Source organism: Colias croceus, chromosome 11 (genome assembly GCF_905220415.1).
Source record: "Colias croceus chromosome 11, ilColCroc2.1".
NCBI lineage: Eukaryota > Metazoa > Arthropoda > Insecta > Lepidoptera > Pieridae > Colias > Colias croceus.
In genome coordinates, this window is record NC_059547.1 from 210501 (window position 1) to 222246 (window position 11746).

General features: G+C 36.9%; 1 protein-coding gene across 1 annotated transcript in view; it reads left to right on the forward strand.

Moving 5' to 3' along the window:
• The window catches only part of LOC123695634, a 36203-nt gene that overhangs the window by 21880 nt on the left and 2577 nt on the right, over window positions 1-11746 (forward strand). Inside the window, exons 3-13 of the mRNA XM_045641539.1 lie at window positions 3966-4106; window positions 4343-4421; window positions 5055-5158; window positions 5951-6056; window positions 6272-6373; window positions 6505-6647; window positions 7158-7367; window positions 7873-8071; window positions 8925-9057; window positions 10300-10435; window positions 11044-11392. Coding sequence (XP_045497495.1) covers window positions 3966-4106; window positions 4343-4421; window positions 5055-5158; window positions 5951-6056; window positions 6272-6373; window positions 6505-6647; window positions 7158-7367; window positions 7873-8071; window positions 8925-9057; window positions 10300-10435; window positions 11044-11392 — 1702 coding nt within the window. The remainder of the gene's footprint in view (window positions 1-3965; window positions 4107-4342; window positions 4422-5054; window positions 5159-5950; window positions 6057-6271; window positions 6374-6504; window positions 6648-7157; window positions 7368-7872; window positions 8072-8924; window positions 9058-10299; window positions 10436-11043; window positions 11393-11746) is intronic.

Here is an 11746-nt window from a genome sequence, read left to right on the forward strand (position 1 = left end):
TTTCCCTTTTCATAGCCTAGAAAAATACATATGGTATACATTGGCATTGTTCAGCTTGGAAACTAGGTTTTTACCAAGCCTTTTGGATATTTTGAAACAGAAATTTATGTACACCTATAACAGGATAGCTATTTGAGTATGTTGTGTAATGATTTTTAATTTTAAAGATTGTTTCTTTAGTTATTTAATAGCGAACATTTTTTATGTTTATTATTAGATATTATGTTTGAGTAAATTGAAATAGAATTTCAATAAATGGATATTTTAAAATAAACGCTAATTGAATTAATAACGATGTAGTTATTTATAAAAAGTTAGTATCGAATTAATAAATTATACAATTTACATACTTAGATGTTTTTCTTGTCGGTTCTGATCACGTGAAGTCGCTCGTGACGTCACAGTGGACCAAATCTAGTTTCTTTGCATTATGTTAATTCTATTGTCGCCTTTTTCGTCACAACTACGTGGCATTCTAACCGTTTTTAACGTAACATAATAGGACGCTATTCTTTTTTATTTACATCTTCATTGTATCTTTTGCTAAAGAAAATTCTTAGAAAACTTACTTCAAAAACAAGTCTAGTGTTGTTTGTTTGTTGTTTCAGATTTTAAAACCAAAAACTAACAGTTTTGAATCGTTATTATTTATTGAGAACACAAGGAAATTTAAACATACGAAAAAATAATGTGAAGGATTATTGTTATAGCATTAACTACTGTGTGTTGTTGTATACAAACATGGGACAATATGAAGGCATGGAGACTGTAGAATATAAGCGTTAATAGTAGTTTAGTTATCAGTAGAAAGTGCAACAAGATACTCAGTGTAACCATTAATTTAACAAAGCTTCAGCGTTGCGTTGAGGTCTAATCTTCTCAAGAGAATATCAAATGTAGCAAGCACCTTGCAGTGCTCTCAAACTTAAACATTTGATCAACCAGGCGTTAAAATCATGGTATAAATACTAATCACTTGTCTAATAGAAATAAAAATTAATCCTATTTTAAATGGTAATGTTAAATCTTTTTACTGGTAAAAAATCCATCGATTAGCTTTTGAATTAAACGAGAAATAAAATGAATTTAAATTGAGTGAGAGAACTTTCATTAAATTTCAAAGTAGGTAGTGTCCACGGAGAAAATATAAGCTACAATCTCTTCTATTTCTATGGATTAAAATCAATAAATAATTCAGTTATACCATATCGATTACTATTATTAGTTTAAATAAACAAGGGACCAAAAGCCGTTCATTTATTCATCAGATGTGATCACTTATTCAGCTTGAAACTGAGTTTAAAATTATGTCCGAAAACTTTTAAGGAGTTATAAGTTTGACCCTCTGCAGGTTCTTGTAAACTTAACTACTGTTAATGTGTAATCAATACTGTTTTAGAGCATCAAATTAATCAATACTGAATATTGTTTGATTTGGTATAAATTGTATATTGCCTTCAATTTTATTTTCCAATAAAATTAAACCCACCTCCAAAAAAAGTATCGGTAAAAAATGAGACCGAATTAAATGAAATAACTATTAAATTATATGGCTTATCCTGAAACTAGAAGCTTCTATTTGAATCGTATTGTATTCCCAAGTATTAACTTAATAGACATAACATATGTTTAAGCGTGACTTAACCTTGATTCGGATGTAATGTATCATGTGCCAAATAAGGCTTTTGATCTTAAAGGTCGAAGCCTTCGCAGCTGATAGGCAATATTAAACCTTACTATTTTGACATAGGATATAATTTCCTCTGACAAATGTGCGGTCAAATTTTTTCACCCCGCTCACGTTAAAGACAATGTAACTTGTCGAACATTCAATGCCATTAGATGATGATGATAAATCAATGGTCACGTCAATATTTCCTAGGTGTTTTCGGTGTACGACTGAATTAAGTATTAATAATAAATAATAATAAATATTCCCGGACAATTTTCACACACGGCACGATCTGATTCCATACTAAGCTTTCGCTTGTGTTAGTGCTGATTTACACAGGGTCAGTAACTGACTACAAATTCGAGGCAAATCAGTGCTGACCAGAAAAAAAACCCTGTGTAAACAGATTTGAAGTCAGTACAGAGGCTTGAAGTCTATGTAAACAGTCGCGGCGCCGAATTTCGGCGCCGCGACTGACTTGTCTACTGACCCTGTGTAAATCAGCACTTATGGCAACCAGATGGCTGATAAACATAGATATATAAATTTTAAATAAATACTTATATAAATAAATAATTAACACCCAGACACAAAGCAATCGTCTACGTTCATCACACAAATATTTGCCTCGGGTGGGAATCGAACCCACGACCTCTGGCAGGGCCACTACCAACCAGGCCAACCGGTGAACCGGTCATTAAGAATAAGTGTACCTAACAAAATTATCATGTTGGACATACGTACCAGTATATTATATTTTGTAGTATGTTAAATGTATATTAAAGGTATAGTAAGCAGCTATAAAATCGATCGTCTGAATTTGAAGTCACTATTTGTCATTATTTGCAAAAATAAACACCAATGTAGTTTCTTGCCTCGAGAAGAAGATACTCCGTCCAGAATAAACCAAAGCTATAGTTAATAGAAGATAAACTTCAACATTTTTGTTGTATTGCAATAAAGAATAAATAGGTTATATATATTTTTTATCGATTTTCATAAAAAGGTAATTTACTTAGACGCCATGTCGGAATGTATTAAAAGGAAATAGAGAGAAGTGTGGAAACGAAGCACGTATTTGGTCGTGAATTACCATACAATGCGACATTGAAGCAGGACAGCTCAGGACAGGTTATAGCCGATACATTTTTACTGATTTCACCATATGTGGCGTTAATGGTAGAAATTTTATTTTATCTAAGCGCGCAGTTCCTGTCCGCTAAGTCCGTTGGTTATGTCTGTTTGAACGATTTACACGCGGTAAAAGATCAAGAATTATCGTTAAAGCAAAAGCTACAACATTTGTCACTGTTTGGTAGTCGTCCTCCCAATTTATTTTAGCATGAAAATTACAGATTTCAATTATTATTTTTACTGGATACGGTATAACGTGGTTTTTGTCCTTGATCATTTCCTTAAATAATTTCAACGGACATCTTTAACACATTTTCATTACATATTTAAACAAAACAGTATTGCCAAAAATTTAAACGGGTATATAATCAATCAGTAAGACCGATAAGATGGAAACTATAATCAGTACACTTATGTTAATTGGGTAGATTAAAGGGTCACTAGATCTCAATCTACTCATGAAGCGTTGATAATAGATCAATCATCCAGTTGGACTGTTTCTAATAAGGCTTAATTATGTATTATTTAGGTATTTAGGTACATAGTAATATAAGTAATTGTTATAATTCGGTGTACAATGCGCATTATGTTAATGTTAAAGGCCACACTTATTTGGTTTCTAAACTTGAAGATTGTTTACTACGGAGTACTTTGGTTGTTTTGGCGAATTCTATAGTTTATTAATTTTACTTAAATAATATGTTCAAGGTTGGAATTGACGTCAATGCAATTTTCCTTTAAGAATGTATTATCCCTATTAATTTAATTATATATAACACCGATTTTAGTTAGCAGGATATCGTTAACTATATTAATTTTATTGGAATTACATATGTAATTAAAATGTACTTTACAAATTACCAGAATTGGTTTTCACTATCAATTTGTTAAATATTTTCAATTATATAAATTTCAATTATATACCTACGTGTAATTTCAATCGTTTTCTTCCTTATGATCATTTTTAAGCCATAATGTCATGTGTTTTTTTTGTTATTAAGTAGGTATAATTACCTATGTCTAAAATTTACGATGTTCAAAAAATTGCTTTAGATATTGTAATAGGTTTTCATCACATTCAAATTTCATTTTTTATTTTTTTTTTTATATATTTTGTTGTTTTTATTTAGTTAATACTTATTTCCCCACGTTCACATAGAGCTCCAGTACGGCGCGCTGCTGGAGGGGTGCGGGGGCGAGTTGCCGTCGCTGAGCGCGTGCGCGCCGCACCCGCACCTCGACAAGCGCAAGAAGGAGCGACCTGCTGACAAGATCGCCGCTGTTAATATACACCTGCAGGGTATTTTTTGTTTTTTTTTTCTTTAATTTTTGTGATTTATTTTTTTACGTTTTTATAAGTTAATTTAATTTTTTTAACCTTCACACTGACACATACTTTTTTAAACTTTTGTTGGGAAGTGTTTCGCGCGTGGCGGTCGGATGTAGACTGACAATTTTGTCATCTGTCCGTATAGTATAAGTACCGTCATTAAAAATATGAAAGTACAATTTAAAGTATTATTTTCTCGTTTTCAGCTCTATTCGCAGCGGTAGAACATGGCTACCTCGACAAAGCTAGAAACATCTTGGAGTCCACAGACGTCGATGTCAATAGGTATTTTCCATTAAATTGTTTTAAACTTTTTAATAATAAGAAGATGTAGTTATTACTTAACAAAGGCTGCAATTGAAAGTAATCCCCATTATTTTTAATACCCAAATTATATGAATTTGGTTATTTAAAAGATGACGCAGAAGATACTTACTTTTTATTTGAGATCCCGCGCTTACTGTATGTTTTAATATTATATTGGTAGTCATAACTTTTTAAATCTTTTACAACTGTTTTAAATGTCTGCTGTGTTTTATTATACTTATTTTGATGATAAAATCTCGTTATCTTAACGATGCCTTATGCCAGAGACGGCTATTCGAAGTCATTAGCTGGGAGATCCCACAAATCTATCGTTTGTGCAAGTCATCATTATAAAAAATAATAATATTCGTTAATTTATGAACAATACTAAAATGATTTTTTTCTGTAACCTCCAAATATCCTATAAACCTAACCTCGCATCAAATTCAGCTCATTCTAAGAAACAGTTAAACTAATAACAATAATTTTAATAGGAATACAGTGACAGGAAAAAACCCCTTTGAGCGTCAAAAAAAGGAACTTAAAACATTCCTTAGTAGTATATTTGGACACTATCCTTAGGTTTCTCACCAAAATCTGTTATATTTCCAGCGTTAACACAGATGGGTTGTCACCGCTCGACGTGGCGGTGTTGACGGGCAACCGGCCGCTCGCTAAGATGCTCATGGAGTTCGGCGCCAAGGAGGGCAACCAGTGTGAGTTGGATTGTAGTTTTGTGGCAATGGTGTGGCCTTATCAGTCATTCTTTTGCTTGGAGATAGAAAAGTAGTATTGATTTTGACCTCAGTACAACGGATCCAGCCTCAGCAAAATGTGGAGAGATGAGGTTTTTATTGTCTTCAAAATATGGAAATTTTTATTGCAAACCAAAATGACCATGGAAAAAAAATCCAGCTCACTTCCTAAAACACAGCTGTATCACAAAATGTTAGGTGTGATCATACCTTTTGAACAAGTCATGTATCTACAGAAAATTGAAACAATACTTTAGATTTCAATATAATAATAATCAGAAGAAGCAGTTACGTATTAAACTGCATTCAAACACCAACAAGCATAAACTAAACCATTCTGAACTTACAATGAGTTCCCTTAGTGTGTAAGTAACTCGGGGCTGATCGCCTCAACAAACATGACGAGGGCAAGGGCTAAACCAACACTATCGATCCACTTTACTGTCTTATTGGCTTTACCTGATTGAACCTTTTTCTGGGTTTATTTTTACACACTTGGACGATATGTTAAGAAAGTTTGGTTGGGTATTTTTGTATAAGTACATGAAAAAATTATGAAAAAAATGAAACGCATGTTGCTAATTGATTCCTATTTTTTTTTTATTGGGAATTAAGTGACATTTAAAAAAAATTGTAATTTTTATCTGTTTCATACCAACAGATAAAAATTACATGCCTGTTATCGTAAAAAATATAGCATGTTTTTTAACAGAGAATGTTAAAATGATTAATTTGTATAACGTATTGATACAGTCAAGAGCCCCGAGGCGTTGGGCGCGCACCTGCGGCGGCTGTGTCGCGAGGCGGAGGCGCGCCTGCACGACGCCACGCCCGACCGCACCGCGCACCTAGCTACACGGTCAGTCAACACACACACACAGAGCTAAAAAATAAATAAGTTTTTTTTTTTGTTCACAACTTGGAATTGACACAAACAGGCTTAAAAACTATTTACTAAAAAAAACATTTGCGGTGTAATTACTAAATTAGTGAGCACATCATGCATAGTGAAACTAGTAATTATATTAGATAGACAAAATACCCTCATATAAATTCTAAATAATATTACTACAGATCATCAGCGAGCGGCCAGGCGGGGACGACAGGTTGCGCGGGAAGCGCGTCGGAGAAAGACAAGCAGGCGCAGCACTGGGACCGACGGCATCGGACACTTAAGTGAGCACTTACACATACACTTTACACTAACACTTAGCTGAAGATCAAATTTTGCTGGTTTTTTTTTTTTTCATTTTGTATAATCTGTGTTTTGATTGTTGTTTGAAATATTTGTTTTGTTATGTTTGCAGGCGGCTGGTATCCGGGTGGGGCAGCGCGCGGGTGGCGGGGTGCGGGGCGGGCCCGACGCTGGAGGTGGAGGGGGGGCACGCCGTCACCGTGCGCCTCGCCGACGTGCCCGCCGCACACAGTGCTGTCGTCACCAAGTATCGAGGTATGGGGCGGACACACAGAGATGGACCTACCACGTTTACCAATCATTCATAACGCAAGAAGCGTTACTAGTCAGTGAAAAAATAATACACATGCACATAAAAATTTGTAAAACATACACAATATACATGCACGTCAACCAACACGCACACAAAACCATATACATATACCATATACTTCATCCTGTACACGACGTTTTATATTATAATACGTCGCAACCGCCATCTTCCCTACTCACTAAGTAGAATGGTAAAAGACACACAAACAAGAAGTGTGTGTGATCGTCGTTCTAAATTCATATTTTCTCAAATATTACATCCTCATGAAAATATCTCATTTTGTGTCATTCAATTTCCACATTCAATTAAATTTATAATTTACCTTTAAACTGAAATGCGTTAACATTATAATAATCTTTAAATTAAATCATGTACAATTTATATCAGAGTGCAATAATGAGTAAACAATCAAACTAAGGTTTACGTGTGTAACGAATAAATTGGTTTCCCAGTGGAGTGGTCGTCCCGCGCGGACTTCTCGAACGTGTGCGGCACCCGCGAGGTCCCGGCGTGTTCCCTCACGGGGAAGGGGGGGACTGGGGGCCGGGTAGTGGTGTCCGGGCTGACCCGGGGCCGCCGGTACTTCTTCCGCGTGTCCGCTGGCAACCTGAAGGGCTGGGGACCGAGCGCTGTGTCCGTGCCGCGGAGCGTCGTGCCGAGCAGTGAGTATTGCTAGTAATGAAGTTAGTTGACAATATGCAAACTAAACTCTTCGATATGGAAACTATCGTAGTAAATCACTTCTTATTAATCGACTTCATTTTGTGTATTATGAATGTTGTTAAAATGTATAGAGTGTATTCTGCATAAAAAATAATAATTTAGTTAAGTACGGAAATTGATTACATGTAATATTACGAATTAGGGCCGATTTTTCAATCCTTAGTTAAAACTTATTCATCGAATATTGTATTAAACAACCATTTTAAAAATGTGTTACTTGCCCACTTTTTGACAGTTTTAGGTGACATTTGTATATTATTGTGTAATACTTTATTGGGCGGATAAGATTTAACCAAGGATTGAAAAATCAGCCCTTAAATAAGTAAATTAATGATGAGCAATAATTTTTTTTTTTATCTTTATTTCATTGTCAATGATATGGTCGCAACGTTTTCATATAAATACAGCTTATGTATAAAAAGTAACTAATCACGTGTTACCCAGGTTGGCGCGACGTATCGACCCGCCCCCCGCGCCCCTCCCCCTCCACCGCGGCGGAACGTCTGGACGCGCTCGCCGCAGCAGCAGCCACCGCTCGCTGCAGACCCACACCACCACCACCGGCACGACCACCACGGAAAACTGCTGCGACGATACGACAGTTGTTTACTGCTAATACTAAGTTCCAGAAGAATTTGCGACGGTGAGTACATGCGTATACAACATAGATATACGTGCAATCGCACATGGAGGCGCACTACACTTGCATATATAGACTAGATGGTACGTAGTGCGCGCTACTAAGACAAAAAAAATAACCCTTGTATTTAAACTTGGTGTGAAAGTTAGGCTTGAATTTATATTTTTTGGTTTTTATGGCATTCAAATGCTTTATAAATATAAATTTATAAAGAATAGAAAAACTTCGATCACGAGGCGGGACTCGAACCCGCATCCTTCGCGCCATTCCGGGGCGGATGCCTAACCAATTACTCAGCCACTCGTGACCCGCCCGAGTAATCGAATTTATTCTATCCTTTCAGTTTTATGTGTCTTAAGAGACACACCGCGCGCCATCTATTGAGATGATTTAACAACCATCTCAACCAAGTATTTGTTTACTAAAATTAATCGATCGTATTTTTCTAATGCTACTTGACATGAAATTCACACATTGACATCATTGTTTTCCCTATTCTTAGTTTAATTTCATAGTACAGATATTAATTTTGACCGACCTAATCGCTTTACAAACACTGAATATTTACATTATTAGTTAGTTTGAGAAAAAATTTAACATGACGTTAACTTTTTTACGTTCATTTTTTGTTCGTTTATTCATTCAAATTCAATTATTTTTTTATTAATTGGCTATTAAACAAACTGGACAATCAAAACCAATAAATTGTCTCGGACACTTTTTAAATATTGAATAAACACATTGTTACTAATTTAGTTTTCTTAAACCAGCTCCTAAAGAATTACAGAAACAAGTCAAAATCACTCTAAAATCGATACGGTCTCTTAACAATCCACATAATTATTTCCAATTTCAGCGGTGTATACCTGGCGTGCGTGCTGTACCACGAGGACAAGGTGCTGATGACGGGCGAGGACTTCCTGCCCGTCGTGGAGGTGGACGAGACCTATCCCGCCTGCATCTATACCGACTTCCACTGGCTCATGAAGGTGTGTAGACACTACACATGTTAATATCGTAAAAAAATTATCATAAAAACGAATGTGAATGTTCACTTTATCGAATTCATCTCTTACATTAATAAAAATGTCCTAATATATTTTCAATATGATGAAAATAAAGAAGGATTATATTCAGTTGAGTTTATGTTATATTTTAGAAATTTGATGCATTGTGCATGTTTTAGAAGTTGTCCAAACCAAAATTGAATCTATCATAAATTACTTTTCATTCTTTGAGCCGGATCTGAAATTTTACCAATAGCAAATATCGATATAATGACATTGTTCCTGATATTTCGAGCTTCAAGTGATGTGTCTGTGTTTATATTTCATACACACACTTCACGTATATGTGTGTGCAAAAAATTGGTAGATATCATTACACGTCGCCGAGGGGTTCCGAACAATGGTACTGATAGATAAGCAGCAAGCTATGATAGAATGTAAGATTTAAAAAAATGTGCGCGTGTGTACACACGTAAGAAGTGAAACTTCTTTATGACCTTATTTTTCAAAAAATAATTTACTATATGCAACACTACAGAAATACGTCGAATCACGCGTGATAGGGATAAGAAAAAGATGGCGCGTAACGGAAAAATGTCACGCGTTACGAAAAAATGTTACACTAAATTTTTTTCCAGCCCCGATGAAGAAGTTTCACTTCAAAAATATAAGAAATTAAAACTTTTGAAGTTAAAAAAATAGTGTAATTTTTGTATGTATAATAGCTATAAGTATGTAAACTACTCGTATCAAAACTTTTCTTGTGGATCGGAAATAAACGGGCTTTTTATTATTTATTTTATTACACATTGCGTCTGGTCCTTCGAGCCGGATGTGTGACGCGTCTGTGTGTGAATGTACTCATATTATACTGTGGGGCGTGTGTGACGCGTCTGTGTGTGAATGTACTCACATTATACTGTGGGGCGTGTGTGACGTGTCTGTGTGTGAATGTACACATATTATACTGTAGGGCGTGTGTGACGCGTTTGTGTGTGAATGTACTCACATTATACTGTGGGGCGTGTGTGACGTGTCTGTGTGTGAATGTACACATATTATACTGTAGGGCGTGTGTGACGCGTTTGTGTGTGAATGTACTCACATTATACTGTGGGGCGTGTGTGACGTGTCTGTGTGTGAATGTACACATATTATACTGTAGGGCGTGTGTGACGCGTTTGTGTGTGAATGTACTCATATTATACTGTGGGGTGTGTGCAGGTGTCGTGCGCGTGGGAGGAGGTGAAGGCGCTGCGTGGGGAGATGGAGCGGCACTCGGGCCCGTCCGCGCACTTCCGCCTCAAGCTGCTGGCCGCCGCCGCGCAGCTGCAGTCTGCGCTCGCGCTGCACGACCTCGGTACTAACCACTTATACACTGCAAGAGATTGCTTTTAAGCAATAAGGCTGCCTATGCACTTTTCAATTTTATGTTTTTGTATTGTATTGTATTTATTTAAATTTCTCTTACATGTACAATAAAGTGTCATTAATAAATACACTGCTTCTTATGACGTTAGTTTAATGTTATTCAGTTATATCTTGAATTTATGCGATGGGTGGGATAATCGTTCAAGATGTTATATTGGTGGGTCAAATTTATTTGCCATTTCATAAATTTTTATTTTCCTTTTAAAATTGTTGATAGTTTACATGTCAAATACAGGTTCAATTCGAGTTTCTGACAGTTATTTCCTAAAATTTTAAAATGGGATATTGTAAGTTGAGAAATTACTCTACAATTATAGTTTTTGAAGTGAAACTTCTTTAAACCCGTCGAGAGTAAAATTTCAAGGTCGCGTCGTGGCAATACCGTGACATCATGGAGTAAGACGATGATTTTGGTATTATTGAGTCTTGTCAAAAAAGTTTCACTTCTGTCACTTTTTCTTGGTACACACGCTCTTCGTTTCGCATTAGTTGTCGTGCAATGTTGTCTAACGTGTGCGGGGTGTGCGGGGTGTGCAGGGCAGGTGTACCCGTGGGCGCTGCGCGACGCGCACGGCACGCTGGTGCTGTCGCTGGTGGGGCGCGCGCGCGGGCCCAAGCTGCCGGCGCTGAACGCGCGCTGGGCGCCCGCCGCCCGCCTGCGGCGCCGCCCGCTCAGCGACGACGACTCGCTGGCGGAGCGCCTGCTGGCGTCCGTGCGCGCGCAGCTGGCCTTCAGCCGCGCGGCCGGCGCGGGGCTGGCGCGCGGCCTGTACGCCGGCTACCTCAAGCTGCAGTCGTCGGTGGACGCCGTGCGGCTCGTGGCGCCCGCCCACGCGCCCGCCGCGCCGCCGCACCAGCGCGTCAGGGACAACCCGCACGTCTCCGCGTTAGTGCACACTTTACGTTCAATCTATAATATAAAAATGAACCGCAAAATGTGTTGGTAAGCGCATAACTCGAGAACAACTGAACCGATTTCGTTAATTCTTTTTTTATTACATTTCTTGAAGTACGAGGATGGTTCTTATGGAGAGAAAACGTAAAAATGTACCATCAGTGACGGACCGCTAGTATACTAATTAATAAATAAATTAGACAGAACATAGTAGATAGCTGTGAAACGGTTAAATTCTTAACATATATTAATTACTTAATTAATTAATTGTTATTTTATACATCAAAGCCAAAAATATTTATTATATTATGTTTAAAATTTTATCAGTCATTAAAACATCCTTTT